This window comes from Patella vulgata, chromosome 4 (assembly GCF_932274485.2).
Source record: "Patella vulgata chromosome 4, xgPatVulg1.2, whole genome shotgun sequence".
Classification (NCBI taxonomy): domain Eukaryota; kingdom Metazoa; phylum Mollusca; class Gastropoda; family Patellidae; genus Patella; species Patella vulgata.
The window spans coordinates 52491687-52515501 of NC_065882.2; the positions used below are offsets into that span (position 1 = coordinate 52491687).

The 23815-nt window shown below is 35.3% G+C and overlaps 1 protein-coding gene across 1 annotated transcript in view; it reads right to left on the reverse strand.

The window, feature by feature from the left end:
• LOC126818775 (neuronal acetylcholine receptor subunit alpha-10) overlaps window positions 1-23815 on the reverse strand; it is a 43488-nt gene that overhangs the window by 13223 nt on the left and 6450 nt on the right. The window contains exons 2-5 of the mRNA XM_050546334.2: window positions 22532-22734; window positions 12589-12633; window positions 7339-7448; window positions 4561-5096 (exon numbers count right to left, since the gene is read on the reverse strand). Of these exons, the coding sequence (XP_050402291.1) occupies window positions 4561-5096; window positions 7339-7448; window positions 12589-12633; window positions 22532-22734 (894 nt within the window). The remainder of the gene's footprint in view (window positions 1-4560; window positions 5097-7338; window positions 7449-12588; window positions 12634-22531; window positions 22735-23815) is intronic.

The following is a 23815-nucleotide window of genomic DNA, read 5'->3' on the forward strand; positions in this document are numbered from 1 at the left end:
GGAAAAAGAAGAACTGAAGAAGAAAAGAAATACTAGAATGCCGAGGCTTTTGGAAAATATTAAAGAATATGACTGGCTCTTAACGCATCAAACTGTGGATAACGTAGATGGGCTGGATACAACGCAACTGATGCCTGGGGTTACCTACCTAAAAGCAACCATTTCACCTAATATCCATATGAAGCGACGAGTGAAGCTTGGAGATAATCAGTTCAAATTCGAGAGCTTATCAAATGTAGAACTAAAATCTTCAATTAGAAACGCGCTGAAACCAGAGGAAGAGATTGGAAAGGATGTGAATGATTTACTCCTCAGTTTTATAAATAGTTTCGATTTATTGCAAAGTTTAATGCTCAGAATCTTTTGTATTATTTTCAAATTATAATGATTTTTCGGCGTTAAGTTCCCAGAAATGCCTTTAGCTGTCAAATTCGTCTTCAGAGTAGTCAAATACCTATAGATAGACATATTACAAGTTTCGGTGACAAGCTGATGCAATAGTTTTAGTTCAAAAATCTACAAAATGTCCGCCATCTTGAATATTAGTATTTCGAGATATAAAGTGATATCATAGACTTCATATTTTATCATATTCATGTTCAGCAGAAAAATGGAACAAGAAAACAGTTGACGCATATGTTTGCAAAGCAATATCTTCATTTTTGCCCAACCCTAACTGTCAAGCGTTTTGCTTGTTGCTATGGTACCCACCTGCTGAACGAAACCATGAGCAGTAAGTGGTTAGTTATCATATTATTATTTTTACGACTATTAAAATATCCCGAGGAGTGACCATTTTGACCACTCTTGGTTACTTATTGGATCTTGCCATCATACTGCAGAGTAAATGAACCAACATACAAAACGATAACAAAATATGAACTAACATCATTATTTTCCAATTGCAAACTTGCCAAAAGAAGGACAATGATGTACAGATGTTCATTCTAACAATATTTGAGTTATAAAAAGCATTATAACAATATTTGAGTTATAAAAGCATTATAACACAATCTGATTTAATACACTTTACCATTCGTCATTTGCGATATTATTTTATTAAGGAATAAAAAGCCCTTACTAGTAAATTCAACAAATAAATGTATTTTTTATGGTGAATTTACATGTGGTAAAAAAAAAATAACCCACCAAAAACATTGTCCGAGATTAAATCCCACTAATACACAAAGGGCTTAACGTTTAATCCCTAAATAATATGTACTTGAACTTTTATCCTCTAACACGAAATGGGTGGATATAAGAAGAAAATGAAATAGTGTATTTGTAATCGCGAAGGATTGTAATCTTTTAAAAATATGACTATATTTTAAATATAAATATCTTAATAGCAATGTTTGCAAAACAGCAGTAATGGATCAACATTATAGAAAATCCATAATCCACTTTGAAAATGTTTGAATTTATACTTATCGGACTCTAAGCTTCTTACTTAAAGATACTTTATGGGAGATTAGATAAAGAGCTGGCAGTTCTCACTATAATAGTTAAAAACTAGATAATGTAAAGGGAATTTGCTGAAAGTTTCAGTCAAAGATCCACTCTTAGCCGAGAATTCAGCGATTGAATTTTAGGCCTAGCCCTGATCATCATTACTAAAGTCGGTACTATAAAACATATAGTCTCGATTATCCATTTTTTGATTTAATCATCAATGAGCGTTGAGCAGCAGATCGGATTCCAATAATATCGCAGGCTAGCGATGACATCGAGAGTTGATTATGGTCTGGATAAGTTAAACATGCATTATGCAAGAGCAAAATCTGCTTATTACAAGTCTTTCTTTAGGCCTGAAATGTTATCTAAATTATCAATTAGACATTAATTAACTTATCCAGACCATAATATACTCTCGATGTCAAGGCTAACCTTCGATGTAGGCTGGATTAGATTCCTATATGCCGCTAACGGCCAAAGATAATTAAATCAGAAAAAGCGGATAATCGAGACTATGCTGTTTATATTAATGAATTTTGTAATGATAACCGAGACTATGCAAACATTTCACCGGCTTCTTTCTCGGCTCATAGTGGATCAATTTGACTGAAATTTTCAGCAAATTACCTTTACACTATCTAGTTTTTAACTATTATAGCGAAAATTGCCATCTCTTTATCTTATCTCCCATAATGTATCTTTAATTAATTAGATAAAGAGGTGGCAGTTCTCACTATAATAGTTAAAAACTAGATAATGTAAAGGGAATTTGCTGAAAGTTTCAGTCAAAGATCCCCTCTTAGCGGAGAAATTAGCGATTGAATTTGAGGCCTAGCCTTGATCATCATTACTAAATTCGGTACTATAAATAGTATAAAACACATAGTCTCGATTATCCATTTTTTAATTTAATCATCAATGAGAGTTGAGCAGCAGATCGGATTCCAATCCAGTAAATATCACAGGCTAGCGATGACATCGAGAGTTGATTATGGTCTGGATAAGTTAATTAATGTCTAATTAATAATTTAGATAACATTTCAGGCCCAAAGAAAGACATGCAATAGGCAGATTTAGATCTTGCATAATGTATGTTTAAGCGACCCTCCATTCTCATAATCAAATACCCAGAAATCTGAAACGCATTGGCGTTTGACATAAGGAAAACAGACCAGATTACGATTTTCATTGTTTACGTTAAGCTGCCAGTCAAATTACCAGGATATTTAAACCAATATATATATCCAAAACAAACAGAGGGTTTTAAATAATTAAAGGGACATTTTGGTGTTAAACATGTCAATATAATATCAAAATAAACTAGAACCCCTAAGAAGTACTGACGTGCTTCGGTATATCACGTCACGTCACGTCACGCCTTGTCGCGTCAACATTCAAGTTACACCATGAATTATTGAGTATAGTAACATCTAATACCTATTTAAGTGGAAAAACCTGTCATTTTGAACACTTAATAAAACCGGAAGTTATACTTCATGACCAAACTTTTTAATATTAATTGTTAGTAGACATCAGGGTCATCATACATACAAAGGTCAAGGGTCATTGAAAGATTAGCACCATCTAGAAGGTGAAATGTCGAACAAACTTCAAAGTGAAACCGGAAGTAAATAAAATCGAAATTCAAAAATTTGCTTCCTAAGAATTGTTGACATTTGGAGAAGGTTCAATGCAAAAAAGCCAATATGGCGACCAAGCGGTTGAAAATGTTAAGGAACAAGGTCTTTAAAAATGAAAGATAATATCTGGGGCTAACACCACCATATGTCATTTTTTGTCTATTTTTAAAATGGAGAGAACTATTCATGTTCTGGAAAAATCGGAAGTCCTAGTCACAAATTTCTTTCATATACCATGTTAGAGGCATCGATGTTTTCCTTATTCCTACGAAGTTTCAACTTAATATCCCAAATAATGACGGAGATACGCCATCTTGAATGTCGAAAAAAATGATGAAAAAAACTTTCGCAAATCTTTGATGTTAATATTATCGAGCGAACTTCCGAATTTCGAAACACCGTCTGTCAGAGCCCGTATGGGATTCGTCCAAAGAATCCAAAAATGAAAACCCGAGATATAACCGAGATATAGGCAATCTGAGATTATTTTGGTCCCCTCCGTAATACACTTCCTGTTCGTCAAAAATGACCCAATTTATATTTAATAAATACATCCACAGAGGCCAACCATATCTACGTTGGCAGAATGTTTGCTCCATCCAGAGTTTTGGCTGCACAAACTTTAAACTAACGTCTATAGCTTTTTTTCTCAATTTCTAATTTTCTAAAATGCTTTAAAAATTAAATTAGATGGTAAATCACAAATTCGATATGTGGAAATTGTTTCTGTTAAGACTAGATGTGTGAGCGAAATCAACTGCTCCAGTAAATCAAAATATCATTTGTCATTTCCGAAATATCACAATATCAGAATTAGTTTGGCAAAACATAATGAACATGGCGGGGGAGTTAGACATTGGTAGATTAACAAGATTAGGATAATGAATAGTTGGAATAGTCACAATTATATCCAAATAATATATTATCACGGTAATAACATAACGGTAAGTTTTATTATATTATTTATAACAAGTAATTCGACTGGTATTTACCAATACATTCACTATTGTTAAAATTTCAATTAGTAACTTTATGGAATACAATTACCGTTTACTACTGAACGACATTTTGCCTAGGAATCTCTAGTTCATCAAGCTAGTCGAAAAGTTGCTCAGTAGTAAAAAGTAATGGTTTTCCATAGAATTATGTTCTGTGTAACCACATTTATTAGGTCACAATAATATTCAATAAGCAGTTGCCATGCAACATAAGCCCACCACATTTTGCAAGAGGCGGGTGGGAAAACTGAGAAAACCGGTAGTGCTCACCCCTTGTCCAAGTGTTTCAAATTGAATTTGAAAGAGTTTTTACATGATCGTAAATTTCCTTTTGAAAATACTTCAAACTATTTTAACAAAGGGACTATTTTAATGACCCTCTTCTATGATTGGCCGTACAGACTAAGATCAAATTTGCCAACATCGTTAACGTCAATTACTAAATTAAATTTCGTAATAATACTTACTTATCAAAGGAACAAATTCCGAAGTTTCAGGAAGATTTTCAGCTACTGCTAACATAAAGACAGAAAAGGCGAGTAGAACTGTTATTCCCAGAGCTATTTTCTCACCACTGTCAGGCGGCAAACAGAACACCAATAGGGTGAGAGCTGACATCATAACGCAGGGGAATACCACGTTATACATATAATACAAGGTTCTACGTCTGATTACAATCTGGAATGTGACGTCAGGAAAGGGTTCCTTACAACAGGCGTAGTAAACCTCATTACGTACTATGCTGACACTTATTAATCCCCATTCGCCATTGTTAACATAGTTCGTTAAATCCACCTCACTTGTTCGATTTGTCATGTCCACTTGAAAACCATCATATGTCCAGGAACCGAACTTCATCTTACAGACTTGAATATCGAACGGGAAAAATGTAACATCGACCTTACATGAACTCTGCATTTTGGTTGGAACTGGCCAAAATATGTTTCCGTTAAATTCTACCATGGCATTAGCTGGCATTAATCCATCTGTATATTCAGCAGCGCTGAAAATATAAAATCAAGAATTAAAAATAATAAATTTGGAAATGTTCACCTATTACAACGTGTTTATTTATTGAAGAATAACTCGAGAATCGATATTTTTGAACTCATTATTTTTAGATATCATAATTAGCACCATCATAAATATTACAGAGATACGGGACTATCTTTATTGCTATTTTATTTCTGAATGAATAAACTATGATGTGATTAAAAGTCCTTCGACTTGAAATAAAGTGACAAATCTACACATTTGATCATTTTAGAGGATGGATGTACACAAGAACAAATATTCAAAATGTACATGATGCGGCAGCTTAGAGTAAATCAAAACATTGGTGCTGTACAGGATCAGTTACCGATGCAAGAGTCGAATGTTTGATACCACGTTTGTATGTGAAATTATGTTGGGTGGCCTGTCATATTTTCCTTCGATCGCCCCAGCTTTAATTTTCCCCGTTTCGACCACAACGAATACTATATTCGTCATTATCGAGGAGGAGCCAGTTTGTTCTTCGTGATCTCAACTTGCCTCCAACGGTTGAAGTGTAAGAGAATGAGCGACATTGACTGTACAATCTGTTGGCCCAGAACTGACCCACAGTATCGCGTCATGGGGATGTAAAAAGAGTAGAGATTTGGATATTCCTTAATATTGAAAAAACAATGTCAACAACGCACCAATGGATAATAAGAGTCGGTTCCGAGGAGGTACGCCAATATTAAATATGGAGTATTCCTTAATATTAAAACAACAATGTTAACAACGCACCAATGGATAATAAGAGCCGGTTCCGAGGAAGTACGCCAATATTAAATATGGAGTATCACTTGTGAAGCGACACATTCATATGATGTGCTTTTTAAATTTCATGCTTGTATTATAATTCCTTCATTCGGCTATATTTTCTAAAGGGTTATGTATTGACGGTGTAAAGATACCAATTTAAAAGGGGTGGGGGATGGGGTGATTGATAAAAAAAACGCAACATTTTTCCATAAAGCCATTACTCTCTTTAAAAAATCAGGTTTTACTTAATTTGATGGATAACCTAAAAATAAATTACAGACAATTAGTAACTTTTCTGTTAGCTCAATAGGCTATCAAAATATCTATATACAGTAAGTCAACAAATAATGCCTGGATGAATGCTACTATAAATATTTTCACAACATTAAAAAATGGTTCTCGAAATACGAAGGGAAAGCTATCCATAATGGCCTTTTCTGCAAAAGAAGCTTTTAAGAGATGGTTCGATAGTTTTTCTCGACGCTTTTAATACTCCCTGAAGATTTCTTTTTTGGCAATTATAACTTTTTATTCTAATTCAATAATTCAATACGTTATGGCGATAGGTAATGGCGACATCTCCTGGGACCGGGCGCTAAAACAGAGGGGATGTCGGAATGATTGATGAACTAACATAAGAAAGAAGAAAAAAAATAAGAATCAATTGGTATGCCAACCACCGATACAACTAGTACCAACCAAGCGCGGATCCAGATCTATTAGCATGGGGGACGGAACAATTCTAATGACCGGTCTGCTTGGTGATGAGCGGAACAATGCGAAAATATTTATTTGACTATGCTTATTCATTAACAGATTTTTAGTAAAGTTTTAATAAATTACTCCAGGGGACATTCTTAAAATTTTCAGAAGCCGTATACTACCAACTAATAAATTCAATGTCAACAATGCTGTTTTAAACTTTTCTTTCACACAGATTGTATAATAATATTCAATCTATATTGTATTATAAGTAACAAAAGATAATAAATTATCTAGCATTTCAACTTTGAGTAGAAATATTAAGTCGGCTGTTAATATCGACAAGTTTGGACTCTTCAGGATCGTGGTGATCCATACTTATTTATATGTGTGTGCGTGGGAGGGGGTGGGGTGGCAGTCACTCCCAGTACCACAAGGTAATACTGGGTTGTGTGGAACATGCTAGAGTTGATTTGCAGCATATTTTACCCACGGTATATGTTTGACACTAGTTAAGCATTATGATTATGATTATAATGTTGAAAACCGCATCGAAGCCGTGTGAGAAGGAGCAAAAACTTAAGGCAGCGCAAAAGCTAAAAAAAATGACGCAAAGCTCATCATTGCGTCCCTATCATTTAGCCCCTGGGACACTTGGCACTGACACTGTTAATAACCACTGGGAAGCATACTGAGCTGCCACTCATAAAAAATCCTGGTTTCAACATAATATCCTAGTAGAATTTACTTACTTATTATAAAGTACTATATCAGGTAACCATAATTTATGACAAGGTATTCTAAGTGTGGTTATATTGTTGAAATCTTTCGGGTCCCAGACCAAGAACTCGTCCCTCCATTCCTGAAAACATGTAAATAATCATAAATACATCATAGTACATCGACACCAACGGAATATACAAACGTTATTTGAATGTTAGTAAAGCCCTGACTTTCCGCGATCTAGTCAACCGTTAAATTATTTCGATATAGGGGAATGATGCATGGTGAAAGAAAAGAGAACTGGTCCCTTTTTTCTGTTTTGGCTTAAAGGTGAAGTAGAACCAAAAAAGACAAAATCAATACGATATATTAACAACTGGGGCCTCTTCCACCATCGTTGTCCAAATGCCAAACCTGTGCAGGTCTTTCTTTAGACCTGAAATGTTATCTAAATCATTAATTAGACTGCATTAATCAGCTATCGATGCCATCGTTAGCCTGGATTCGAATACACTCTGTGATGGATAATTTAACGCAAAAATGAATAATCGAGACTTCGTTTATTATCGTACCAACATTAGTAATCACGACCGAGGCTAGCCTAAAATTGAATCGATAATATCTCGTGTCAGAGTGAAGCAATTTGACTGTAATTTTCCGCATATTCTATTTTCATTATCTATTTCTTAATTATTATAGCGAGAACTGTCAGCTCTTTATCTGTTCTTACCTAATGCTCCTTTAATATAGAAAACATTAATATTAGTTAGAAAATATAATCTGTGAATCCACCTTCAAAATAAGGAGCGGGGCAATTCAAGACTAACATGTAATGTATTTCAATAATTCGCAAGGGCCCTTAGAGGTGGGAAGAAACCGGAGACCCGGAGTTACCAGAGAAAACACACTTGACATCCGTTTAACGGTCGGTAAACGAAATTGCTTAAACATTTGACGAAACATACAGTTATCACAAAACGAAATACCATTATGTTTTCTTCAACGCCGTTAATAAGAAATAGAAAAAGCACACAAATTCTCCAAACAGAGATTCCGCGGACTTGACAAATCTTGACAACCAAAGAACTATTATAGGAAGAGATAACATCCGATTGACATCATCCTGATAACATAATCTTCAGGTCATATTACAAAGATGTGAATTCAGTCAGTAGCAACCACTGATTTAATCACACTGATGCATAATGTATGCTAATACTTGTGACTGTCGTTTGTCTGTTTGTCTGTCTGATCAGGATTAGCGGCTACACTAAAGCTGTTTCGAGACTGAAATTTGGTGTATACGGTAGCTACGGCCGGGGAGTAAACTAGACCAGTTGGCGTTGGCCTACCGCTTAAGGTTTCGGAGTTACGGACACAACCCCCCTGGCAGCACCGGGTCATCCGATAGTGTCGTTAAAAAAGTCAACCATTGTAACATGGTGCTGTAAATAAAAATTATTCTATTTATAGCAATTGTTTCGGCTTTCCCATCCCCACATTTAGCATGGCAATTTCCATATATTTCTGGTCTAGAATCGAAGACGAGTGTTTGAATTTATATTTCCAACTAGATTTTGGTGATTTTCAGGAGGACGGATCATGAAATAATTAGACATTATTTTTTGGGAAATCACCTACCAAAATGAAGTCACAGTCTATGCATTTCTTTGAAAAATATCGAAGCGGCGACATCAGAATTAGGCATGAGGCTAATTGTACTTGTACATGCAGACATCAGATTAGGAATGAGATTAATGGTACTTGTACAATGTACATACAGACATCGGATTAGAAATGAATCTAATAATTGTACTTGTACACAAAGATATCAGATTAAGGATGGGATTAATTGTACTTGTACATGCAGATATTTTGAATGGCTATATACATCCAAACGTCAGATTATCCACAATATTTATGTCAGTGACATTTATATTTCCGAATCCTTATTGATCAAATACACAAAATACACAGACAGAAATATATACTATTCAAAAAAAGTAGGGGATATTTGATTTTGGGGGCATAATACTAAAATATGCAAATGACTACGAAAAAAAGTCACTATAGAACCTAACAGAAGAAACATTTCCAGTTACATGTGACGCCCAAACGCAATAATAGCTACCGCATGGAATGCAGGTGATGCTTGGGATCATCATGGGGGTCCAACCCAAGATTTGCACGACTCTGACTTTGAATGTTACAGTCATTGTGGCATTGAATTCCAGGGTGGAAACATCAGTTTAATTGTTTTAGTGACCAGAAAACAAATTTTGATATGCGTCGGCTTACCCAAAATGAAAGGTTACGTGCCCTTGGCATGCTACAGATCGGCACAACACAGGCGGTTGTGGCGCGGACGATGAATGTTTCTCAGTCTGTCATAAGCAGGCTATGGTCCAGATACCGTGATACACAATCTGTACAGGACAGACCACGCTCAGGTCGACCAAGGGCGACAACTCAAGCCCAGGATCGATTTATCCGTACCTTGGCCTTGAGAAATCTTGTCATCACAGCAAATCAGATCAGCGCTCGTCTTCAAACAGACACTGGTGTGAGAGTGAGTGGCCAGACGATTCGGAATCGACTGCATAGGGGTCACCTTCGCGCCCGACGTCCTCGCGTGATCCCTTGTTTGAGAGATCATCACATTCAGGCAAGACGTCGTTGGTGTAGGGATCGTCAACACTGGGATAATCGACGCTGGAGCAATGTGATGTTTTCAGATGAGTCAAGGTTCACTGTTGATTTTTTGGACAGACGTAGGAGGGTGTGGCGTCGTCGAAACGAGCGCTTCCAAGACGTTAACGTCATCAGACATGATCGATTTGGGGGTGGTTCTATTATGGTGTGGGGAGGCATCACTGTTGCTGGAAGAACGGCTTTACATGTTGTTGCAGGGCGTGTTACAGGCCAGTACTACCGGGACAACATCTTGGCAGTCCATGTTGTGCCGTTCGCACGACGTCATGGCCGCCGTTTCATCTTCCAGGATGACAACGCAAGATGTCACAGGGCCAGGATCGTTACAGGTTACCTCCAACAACAGAACATCACCACATTACCTTGGCCAGCACTGAGTCCCGACCTCTCCCCCATCGAGCATGTCTGGGACATGCTTGGACAGAGGTTACGTCAACGTCAACAACGTCCTGCCAATGTCCAAGAACTTGCTGCTGCGTTGCAACAGGAATGGGACAATCTGGACCAAAATGACCTTAGACGTCTCATTAGGAGTATGCCACGTCGGATCAATGCTTGTTTGGCAAACAGAGGAGGATTTACCCGTTACTGACTTGGTTGTGATGCTGTGGTAACTTTGCTGTTTGACCCCGGGTATCATTTTACCCTTATAATGGTCAGTCTGTGCCTTACTTAGTCTAACGATCATTTGGAATAAATCGATGAATGTGAACTTCATTTCATTTTGTCATTTGTTTCTTCGTCAGTTTCATTAGGTGACTTTAATAACACTTAAAAATCAAATATCCCCTACTTTTTTTGAATAGTATAGCTACATGGGGCGACTATGACCTTACGTCTACCACTATTTTGTTCTTCAAACGATTTCATTATATTTTGTAATTTATCGAGTGAAGGATCAAGAGGAACAGACTGTTTGATGACATAACAATAGTAGAAAAGTGTTAAAACATGTAACACTCATTATTTGTATATTGATTTCTCTCTCTTCAACCTCTTACAGTTAAAATAACACAACATTTTACTGACATTTCAACTTGAAAGAGAATAGTCTTTGATAAAAAAAAGTTAACAATATTCATTTTTTAAAAAAAAAATCAGAAAGAAAAATAAATATTCTGTTTGATAATAAAAAGCAAGAAACAATGGAATCTTTGGATTTTGTTGAGTACTGTTATGAATATATTTTTATTTACGAGTAGGCTTACCTTACATTGAACTACAATTAACGGTCAGCTGTTTGATTTATAAAGTATTTCTTGGCAATATGCGAAGTACTTATCTTCGCCTTTCTTCTTAAGAATCACGGTTTGTCATTCCTCCCAGATGAGAGCAATGACCTGGTTTATAGTGTATGAGAGAGAATTGGGGTTTAACATCAGCTCAACAGAAACTAAGTAATTTCGGAACTAGCATAAATATGGCGAAAGCGGAGATCGCTCAGAAAACCAATGGGTTTATACGGGTGACGTTTCTCGTATACAAGTGTGTGACCGAACAACCTACAGAGTATCAAAACGCTTTGGTCATAACAAAAGAAAAGTATTGTCATGATCTGGTGTTTTAAGTGGTAGAACAATACAATAGAACAGATCAGTCATGGCGACATAAATACGAGTATACGCAGGGCTGAACTTGTTCTACTTTACTTTTCGTACCCGCTCTGTATTGCATTAATCCAAGTAAATGTGGTACATAAAACCGCCTAGAAAGAAGAGAGACTTTTAAAAAAAAAAGATTCCCATACACTCTTATCATATTTAGGATCTTCAAACAAAATGACTATCTCTTTCAGATACTAGATGTATTCATTTCAAGAATTCTTATAATTGAAAGACTGAATAGCGTCAAATCTATAGATCGTCGTATAAAGAGATTCTTGAGCGAAGCTTCTAAGATACAGTCACCAATATAATATAAAGAGTTCTGTAGTTATCTGTAACTATTTTCTAACACGGTTTATAAAGCGTTCAAGAACCTAAAGCGTCAATATCCCATTCCTTATTTTCAATGAGTAATAACCCATGATATCTTTTTTTGACTCACAAGAGAGAATAATACATAATGCTAATGATGCTTGGCGTCGCGAGAGTTAATTTCTATATTCATTTTCTGATTATTCAATTTCATATTCTAAATAGGTGTCACAATCTTTTCAATGAAATTTGAATACAAATCTTCCACGCGATAGAATTTTTTTTACAGTCAATTAATAATATGAAATTCATTTGTAGTTCGGCCCTGAAATGCTATGATATCTGCAGGTAAAAAATGATTTTGTATACATAAGTAAGTAAGTTTCAATGACTTATTTGTCACTATTTAATATACACAAAGTAAATCTACGAAACTGCAAAAACTGAATTTTTCCATAATTATTGTGTTAGTAACTTTTTTTTCCAGTACAGGAAAAATTGACATAGATGACATTTTTTGTCGTATTCCTGTATTGATTTAACCCAGTTGCAAAAACAAATGCGATACAGCAAATGTAATTGAAGAAAAGCAGAACGACTAATTGTATATAATTCAGAAACTAACAGAGAGAGTAATTGATATAGTTTTACCTGATCTAACCAAACATTTGTCACCAATATCTGATTCTTCTCATCCTGTAAGAAATTCAAATCAAAATTTTAATAAAAATCATTCCAATTGAAAGTAAAGTCTTAAAAAAGACTGGAAAAGAAAAGTTTATATAGGTGTGAAATATTAAAGTATCAATTTCATTCATTTGGATGGATTTATTTGCTTCGGAATGAAACAAAGGTGTCCGATATTATGCAAAAATGTAAAAATATTGTATTATGCGGATAATGTTTCTTTTACAATTTCAGGCATGTACAGTGGATAATATCTAATATATTTCGGTGTAAAACGCCCAGTTATTTAAAGTCAGGATCAATAGCATGACACTAAAGAAGAATGATGCTACATGTTTTTTTTTTGATTAATGTCCCAAATCCAATCCACTGAAAATATCATTCCATGTGCACAAACTTCCAAACTTCATCATAATAATACAACCATTGACATTTCCTTATGGTTTTAGATGAAAAAATGAGTAACAACCAAAGACTGGGTGTTTGTGATCTTTAGAGTGGGAGTTATACCAGTTCTCTACGCTATAATTTAACATTTGACGAGATCTCCTTTACTGCAGATTATTCTTGAACACGTATCTGTGAATAAACGGCTATTTCTATTGATTTTGTTAGCGTAGAGAGTAACTGGTCTAAATTGGTGATAATAATCAATTTAAATTTCTAGATATGATGCAGAAGCAGAGATAAGTTTAATGATAGCAATGATGCTATAGACATTTCAGACGAGGAGATTAGAATCTATTGAAACGGTAGAATAGTCTGTATAAACATTTCTATAAAATAAAACAGAACAACGAAGGTGAAAGGGGGCCGAAATTCAGGCGTAACGCTGGTCGGGGTGATATGAAAAGATTTTCTATTCGTTCGGACTGAACGCAAAATACTAGGCTACCATACATGTACTTTAAAACCTATTAGCGATTGGAATTGTGAAAACGTCGCTTTTCCATGAAGCATTTTATTCCATCTAAGTTCACAGGTATTCACAAGAAATAATAACAGCGTGTAGTATCAACGCCAGAATGGCATGGGTGTTGCCGGGACATTAAACCACGCGTAAATCATACCTAGAGGAATTAAAAGATTATAAGATCCAACATTCCGCTGACCTAGTGTTATTGTGAATATCATGAAAATAAAGTCAGGTTCAGAATGGCACAGACTTAAAGCTACTGTCCAGGAAAAGCTCGCCCTTCTAATAAGGAAGGTAGAGAACAACATCCAACATAATATCATAAAATTGTTGAAAAACGACCTTCTTGGAAATAACAAGATGATAAACCACATTCATTTCCCTTTTTTGTGGTCCGTTATACAGGATGACATTTCTACCAAAGTTATTTGTTTTCAAATTGGCAGATGCCATAACTCTCCCCGGATGTAAATCGTTACATCAAAGTACTTCATTAGGCTGTCGCTCAAACATATCCATTATCGAAATATAATTTAATATTGCATTTTATGTGGCTGTCAGTGATCAATAAAACCTTCTTTATTCATCGTTTATCTGACTATTAAAGCATCTTACAGGATTCGAGGCCGTGGGTTTATTGGAAAAGTTAGATTATTTGCCTTTCCTCCTATTCTGTAATCTAGTAAAACAGTGTTGAAAGACAGCTCTGATTCTGATAGATTTTATAATGAGGATTTAGCTCAAGGCTCACCATTTCTTTAGACACCGATAGTCTGTGTAGAAGATCAAGCGACGAGGAGAGAGGTAAAGATTGAATCTGTTGGATTGAAATTGTTCTTACATCAACCTCATCTCTATGTATTTGGACAAAGTCTTCAAACCACTGTGAGTGTCCCATGCGGTGGAGAACTGTAGGCCATGACGTATCGTAACATGCCGACTATTGACATTGTTCTTTGATTTGGCGAGTTTTGGTGCTTTTTATCTTGAGTATCAAACTTGAAGGGCTTTTAAGCGTATGTAGTTTATGGGTAGACTTAACCATGTCTTAATGATTGACTTTTAGATTCAGCACACCGGCAGATGTGTCGTAAACAGATATGAAACTTTAGCTAATGAATGCTTATTGAATACATATGTATAGATATGCATGTCAGAGGATTAGCGAATGCATGAGTTTTGTACAATAGTGATACCTCGTAAACACTCAACATTTGCGAGCATTGTACGTGCAATGGAATCGACTTTTAGCATTATCGATATTAGGTTTTGGTACCTAATTAACCCATGTGACATCAAAAACACAAAAAACTTACATTAGGTCTAGAATCCAGACACAATCAAAACAAGGGACCAGGATAAATAAACTAAAAATTACTTTATATATATCGAGTTATATTTATTGTTGTTTATTATTATATATATAAAGCTAACCATGAGGCTGACGTCCTCCGCCTCAATCCCAGAATAAATGAATGATACATATTCATTAATTTCACATTTATCTTTTTGTAAAGCATCGAAAAATCAAACTCATCTTAATCAGAAAATTGATGTCTTGAAATTACACACTTTCACTCAGTTAGAACCAAAGTGATCTGTTTCAATGCACCGACCAATTAAATTGTTTATCTCTGCTTAGCCTGAGTGGAACATGCTTAGCCTGAGTGGAAAATGCCAATCATCTCACCCAGGCAAGCTATTTACTTAATGAATCTCTACACCAGATTTGAACATTCTACCTCAGTTAGAAGCAGAGTTGTTGTGTTACAAATCTTCGCCAATCATATTACTTATGCTGTAGTCAAGGTATTGATGTAATGGAACGAAATTATACTTCGAGTCTCAATACTCAATAGAATCAGAGATGATCATGCCCAAAAGTCATGCTCGATCAATCAAATTGCTTATCACCCTGCTGCATATTATCGTACATAGTCAAGGCATTATGTAATGAAACTGTACACCAAGTTTCACCCCTCTCGCTTAATTAGAATCAGTATCGACTAATCAAATTGTCCATCTCTGCTTAGCCTAAGCAGAAAATGCTCATCATCACACTCCATCACGACAGTCACATAAAAAGCACCTACATCAAGTTTTAACAGTCAAGCTCAATTAGAAGCAGGGTTATTATGTCTCAAAAAGCGCGACAGATGGATACCAAATTATTCAATGGCAATCAGAAGCAACGGAAGGACAGATAATAATGTATCGGTGTGCTCTTTGATACTTGATTCAAAATTTCAGACCATGTACACAGCCTCTCAAACTTAATCGAAAACAAAACACCAATTAGAACGACAATGTCGGTAACAACCACATAACGATTTCTGTGGTCTTTAGAGTGGTGGTATATAATTTACCATTTGACATCTCCTTTCCTGCAGATTATTCTTGGCACGCTTCTGTGAATAGAGGGATATTTCTGTTGATTTTGTTAGCGTAGACTTAGTTCCTTTAGGAACGGTCTCCGATCGGACGCTGTCCTCTTACCGTTCCTGTTCATCCCTATTGAGCTGCAATCCCTACCTTGTATATTTCACCGTGGTGCTTCTTTTTCCACCAAAAGGAATCATTTCGCGCAACATCTGACACAAATTTATAATAATTAAACACTATTTTCAAGAAGAATTTTGCGATTCACAAAAATAAACAAATACGTTTGAATTGGTCTGTCATTGTGACACTGGCGTTTGCGCAGACCAGAGGTCGCAAAATTTGTGTCGGATGTGGCGAGATTGATTCCAAATTAGGATTAGAACAAAGGTAGGGGTAGGGCGGTATTTTCATATTGCAACTCATTAAGGATGAACAGGAACGGTTGGGGGACAGCGTCCAATCAGCCCCTTCCTAAAGGAACTAGCGTAGATAGTAACTAGTCTAAATTGGTGATAATAATCAATTTAAATTTCTAGATATGGTAGAGAAGCAGAGATGAGTTTAATGATAGCCATGAAGCTATAGACATTTCAGACGATGAGATTAGAATCTTTTGAAACGGTAATATAGAGGACATCAATGGCCATATAAGCCTGTATAAACATTTCTATAAAATAGAACAGAACAACGAGTAGACAGGAATTCCGGAGGTTGGTCGAGAAGGGAAAGATGTTCCTGTTAGTCGGGCATAACGCATGTCCGGATGATATGAAAGAACAAACGGAACACAGACTCTAAAACCTCTTGGGGGTTTGAATTGGAAGAAGAGGAGTCAGGAAACTTTGAATCCACTGAACGGCGCAATTGATAATAGAAATAATACATTGAGAATGTTTGGTATCAGAAGAAGCACATCGGTGAAACGTTAAAAAATTATATATAGGCCGTATTCTTGGGGTGGAAATCTTGTCACTTTCGCTCCCGCTAAACCGGTCTACAAATCGGACTATCAATAATCGTACAATCAATATGTCAAAAAAGTTCTCCAATAAAATTTGGCAATTTAATAGTTCAAGCTCGAAATAGGCTATAAATCGATGACTTATTTCTTTATAGTGCGGAGCCATATTTGCGTAGATGTGAGTTGGATCCTGCGCATCTATTTAAAATTTGGCCAATCAGCGGGGTTGCGGTCCAAAATTCTGGGGTCAAGTGCCAGGTCATAGCATTTGTAAACAAAGCCATGCGAACGATTTACCTTGCAAATCGCTCGCGGTTGGGACGAACAGAGATCAAATGAACCGCAAAAACGTCCCATCCGTGTAGAGAAGTGGTGTATGAGAGCCACAAAAGGTATTTTGATCACACTGACATAAAATGTGGCAGTCAGTCTGGTTTTTTCGACACTGATTAAGGATATTAGACCGGTCTACTTCACTAGAAAAATGCCTTAATATCAAGGTAGATTACAGAGAATGCAACAAGGTCACTGCTTCTATAATTGTAATTCTAATAAAATCATTCATTTTACATAACAAAATACTTAAAACCTGCTGTCGTCATAATGATCATGGATAGGCTAGTGTATAGCTAAGATTAAGAATGAAAAAACATATTTTGAAATAAAGGTTGAAAACTTAAAAAGTTGCAGAAATATTAAGAAGAAATGCTTAAATAATTTGAACTAGCTCAGAATTGTCAGGGAAAAGCCCATATGGACAAAATAAAATTTTGCATCTACAATGTATAGCTTACAATAGATATATGAATTCAAATTGGGTTTTGTCTGCAATTGCGAATGAACCAGATGCCCCCCCCCCCCATCAATATGGGGCTCACCTACGACATAGTTTACATGTAATCATCGATAAAAGTGCCAAACACACTTTCAATGTTGGAATCTTGCTTCTGATTAATAAATATTCTGATTTCTTTAAACAAATCCAAAACTAATTACCTTTGATTTGAAAAATATTTTTGATCACCTAAGATAAATAAAATACAATTTAATGGAGGATTTACACTAAGAGTAAGACACTAACTCATTTAGTAGTTACCGGTATTTGTTTCACTGGACTTATCAAAACAGCAAAATTGTTATTGGTGCTTTAAATAAAATAATAAAAATGCTGATTTTGTTTCGCACTGGACTAAATTGTCCCTCTTTTGTATGGCTCCCGCTCGAACATACTTGGATTTTTTCTTGCAAATTATACAGATCTCTGATAAAACTGACTTCTTTAACTCTGATGAAGTAGTAACAAGTACTGCACCATGATGTGAATCCTTTGGTGATATTTATGAAGGAGTAGAGGTGAATGAGACACACTTTTAGTTTTTAAATTTGTTGAAGTACTAGGCTTAGTAGTAGGGGTTATGGACATAAAGGCCCTAAACCAAAATGGCTCAAGTATTTGGTCATAACGGTCAAACATTTTGGTCAAAACTACATAACGGTCAAAACATTAGGGTCATAATGGCCAAAAAGAACATTTGAATTTTGATATATTATGTATCAAATGATATTTATTAATATAAATATTGCATAAAATAAATACCAATATTTCTTAATAGATAATATTTTCATATACATTTCTTTAATACATAAATTTAAAAACACTGTAGACATTTAATACTTAATGCACTGTATAACTATAACATACATAATTTACAAAGACATCTATTTAATATGGAGGGTGGGTGGCGAATGGTTTAACATGTACACATGAAATCATAAGGTCTGTCATTGCGTCAATGACTTGGTTTCAATTCTCTGCTTGTACGTGACAAGGACTAGGGTCACTTGTTCAACTTGTGAGTTTTCTCCGAGTCCCCCAGTTTCCTCCCTCTGCTACAGACCCTTACATGCAAGCAAATTATTTAAATAAAAAGGAACCGTGTCGACTGGACATTAATGTTCAGCTCATGTTATTTTATCAGTGGGGTGTGAAAGACTTAATTAGGGATTATCAAAAACTTTGATTAATTAGTATTCCCCTCTTTCCTTTGAATCACAGCATGCAATGTTCTGGGTTGACTTGGATGGTTATATTCAATTCTTTCATTCACAAATTTTTCTGGACTTATGGTCTGTAGCCTATATATGATGCACCTTTATTTATTACATTTATTTATTACTTCTACTAGTTGGAATAGAAGTGGTCATATCTTGTTGAAGGTTTGGTGAAACCGTGTTTAAAATATTATGTTATGAGCGAATCGAATGATTAATATACTAATAGTAAGTTGTTAAATAATGTTTGGTAAAATATATTATGACCACATCACAGTAATACTAATACTAATAGTCTGTATGTCGTGACAGTTTAGTTTCGGTTGGACTGAATGTAGACGCTGCCTTATCACTGAGTCACTCTCTTTCTTTCTCGCATCATTTAACTGTTTTGTTCTTAAAACATCTATAAAACGTTGGAGAAATCCAAAACCACTGCCGACTGTATCTTCAGTATAATATCCTTCGTAATAAAATATCCATTTGTATCGAAAAATGCTGCAATGGATTGGTCATTTCCATCCAATTGAAACCAGTCTATAGCTACCTCACGACATTTATCTCACCTTGTGTTTGTAAAGGGTTCTGCACTTCCCTTATTAACACTGTCTAAGTGAACAATACAAGTTAATTGAGCCCTTGTCGCCATTTCGTGTTGCTTCTACATGTATAACTGCAATGTGTTCCTCGTGAAGCACGTCATTTTGTGTTTACCAACAACACACGCGAATGTAGACAATAACGTGATTGGTCTATGGTGGAAAAAACGATCACGTGACGCGGCGAACAACGCTGAATTCTGTCCAGTGACCTCGCGCACTATGAATTTTACTATCAATAAATAGTCCGGATTTAACGAAGAATATCCACGAAGAACTATGGAATTTTTTGGAGAATATAACAACAAACGAATATCTCTATATGAACTATACACTGACAAAATTTCTTCTAGACCGGATTTGTAGGAACGAAAATATTTTTGCAACGACAATTTGTGCCCATGGAATGCGGCCTAATATTCCAACATTCCGCTGATGTTATTCCGAATATCACCAAATAAATTCGGATCAAAATGTCGGTGATTTAAAGCCACTGACCGTGAAAAAAACATCATAGTGGTAATTAAGAAATAAGAGAACAATATCCTGTATATTGAAAAAACAGCCTTCCTGGAAATAACATACATCTTCTGTCTTGTGTCCCAAATTATTTGTTTTCAAATTGACATAAGCCATAACTCTTAAGGAGTAGGCTACTTTATTAGGCTGTCGCTCAAACATATTCATTATCGAAATATAATTTAATAATTCATTTTATGTGGCTGTCATCGTGTATCTGACTACTAAAACATCTTAATGATTCAAGGCCGTAGGTTTATTGGAAAGTTAGATTAATTTTTTTTTCTCTAATTCTGTTATCTACAGGTAGTAGTAAAGCAGTGTTGAAGCTCTAATTCTGATGGATTGTATAAGTGAAAATGTAGATCAACGTTCGCTGTTTCTTTACACACAATATGGAATTGTTGATTTAAAATTATCCCCATACCAACCCCTATATACTGGAGAACTGGAAACCATTGTGTATCATGACAAGCCAGCTACTGATGTTGGTATTCGATTAGGCGAGTTTTTGTGCTTTTTAACTTGAGGCCAAGTCTTAGAACTGAGGGGCTTGATGATAAGCAGTTTATGGTTAGACTTAAACCACGTCTTAATGATTTGCTTTCAGACACCGCACGCGGACAGACAATATTGTGGTAACCAGATCTGAATCGTAAGCCAATGAATTCTCATAAGATTAGCGAAAGCACGAGTTTTGTACAATAGTGATACCTCGTAAACACACAACAGTTGCATTACGTGTAATGAAATCGACTTTTAGATTTATCAATATATGAGATATAACAAGGTTTTGGTATCTAATTAACCCAATGTGACATCAAAAACACAAATACTTTCATTAGGTCTAGAATCCAGACACAATCAAAATAAGAGAGCGGAATAAATAAACTAAAAATAACTTTATATTTTGTTAGACTTATTTTTGATCAAACGTATGTAAATGAGACGTTTATTATGAATATACAGTATGCATTATATTCAAACAGAAATACGTACACATCATACCAGATACATAAAGGAATAATTACTGGCCAAATTAATAGCAATTTTTTCTAAAAACGTTGCAGAATTAAATCACTAAAGTTGAAGTATGGATAAAATTATGCACCGACCATGCAATGTGAAGTTGATGTCAATAATGGTTAAGTGTAAGAATATTCTGTTCAATATATTCACGGTGCATGATTTTATCCATACTTTAATTTTAGTGAGTTAATTCTGCAACGTTTTTAGAAAAAATGCTATTAATTTGGCCAGTATATTAGCCAAACTTTTTAAATAACAGATTTGACAATTATGCCAAAAAATCAAAAGATATTGGTAGGTAAGAGATATCAGAATCAAATTGTTATGATTATTAATCTGCAATACCAAATCAAGAATGAACTTCTTCGTTAGAGTACGACCTGTCTGGAACATCCACTAGACACATTTGAAGGTGGATGCCATTTCATTCTCACGAATTCTAGCAAATCGTGGCTTGTAAATTGCAGTTGAGCTTATTTCAAATATCTCGATGACACACTGAGCTATTGGCGTCTACGGTGAACTTCCGAATCAATGACAACTGTTCATATTAAAAGAGAATACCGTCTATAGCCTAAATTACAGACAAGCTTACCAAACACATTCAAAAGACACATTTTCTAAAACATTTTCTTTAATTAAAGATGGTAAAATTAAGCTCAGACAATTGCCTCGCTTGATGCGTATCCTTCTTATAGACAGTTTTATATACCTTGATTATATGGTATGAAGTGCTGAAACTAGTCATAAGCTGACCCACATTTGGCCTAGGAGACAAATGACTATTTAGGCCGCTTCTTCATTGACAAATGCAATCTATATTAAATATAGTGTTGGCCAGAGTTCTGATTCAAATGGGGTCAAGTGAATGACCATTTAACAGCGATGCTGGTAGCACAATGAGGTTAGTTAGTCATTCAGCATTTAACAGCGACGCTGGTAGCACAATGAAGTTAGTTAGTCGTTGAGTATCAGTGAAACCGATTTACGACATTTCTTTACTTTAGCTAAGGATTAAGTTAGCAGAGGTAATATGGTACTGATTGAACACAAGCTCCTCCTTATTGCGACCGTGTGATCAAAACAAATCGGCTGTTCCAAACAAGACTTCATTTCGGTATTTCAGAATGAAAATTGGTATTTGCAACGTGTTGAATTGTTATTTATTATTAGGTTGAATCAGTACATTCAACTTGTTTTCAAAATTTAAGCTTACATGAGCTTCTATTAAAATGTTAATAGTTTGTATTAGATAAATGTGAAATTAACGATAGATTCTTCTTAAATACAAGGACGTGGAAATCTGCAAATTGCGCGTTTACCACCTTTTTGTTTTAAAGACTGAGGAAACATGTTTTGATTTTTACGGCATAGTGTTCCTAGATTAAAATCACAAAAACCATATATATATATAGAAAGATTTTGATTAATTACCTTACAGTTACTTACCATATCAAAGATCTGTGTCAATGTTAGTCCCATTTTGATGAGAACGGTATTATTTGCGTGACGTACTGGTCGCACAGATCGTTCATAGCCTCTTAATAGATGATTTAACAATCTTTGTTCATCAGGTATCTCTACTGCCGGTCTACCAGCATGTCTCGGATGGTGGTCATACTCAACAACATTATGATGGCTATCAGTGCAGGCTATAATAATAATAATAATACTAATAATAAAAATATTAACTCATTTTGTAAGTAATAACTGTTTTCCGAAAACAGTAAAACAGATTAAAGATGCATTCTGTAATATTAAGATAAAGAGCTGGCAGTTCTTGCTATAGCTCAAAAATAGATAATGAATTTATTGAAAATTGCTGTCAAACTACTTTATTTTTGGTGAAGTTCCGATTGTTAAGTACCATTGTTATGTCTTGATTGTCAGTCCTTTTATTAAATAACATCCATTTTAACGTTAACTGATTAGGTGGCGCTGTTGTCTAATCTATTCAATATATCAGCCATCCGATGATCCAGAGTGTTGCTTATACGTTTACTATGTGAATAAATATTTAAATAATAATGTATAGAACATTTGAGGCCAGAAAAGCAGATTTAGCTCTTGCATAATGCATCTGTAAGTAATGATACGCGTGTCGTTGAGGTAACAGATATTATTTGATTTATGCAATCTATCGTGTATAGGTTTTTAGTTTCAATCAAATAAAATATTTATTATTGGCTAGTTTTGAATAATGTTTATTTAATTACTATCCCTCTCATAGATGCAGCCATTTGTTCATTTAGATTTACCAAAGAAGGTAATAAAATTACATACGCTTAGATGGTTATTTTATTTTAAGATACATATTTAAATTGTATGTAAAACTCTGGCCTTTCAATTGATCATAACAAGATTATCTTGTTATATCATTAATTTTAAAAGCCTGGATTACCATTGTCAGTGCAGTGCGGAATTTTGGGTCTAGCAAGAAACGACGTCTAGTCGTTTGGTGGCGTGCGCAAATGCACTGACGAAGGTTCGAATTCTGATCAGTTCGTATGTCCGTCTTCATTTAACCCGTGGAGTTCCCCCAAGGATCTGTATTGAGACCGATACTGTTCACTCAATACACTAAATAGCTCGGATTAACGTATAAGTGAACATGACCATCTTAGCCATTTTATACGATGATCACGCTCAAATATGTCCAGTATCAGCTGCTAGACACAATCCCAATACTCAATACACTAAATAGCTCGGATTAACGTATAAGTGAACATGACC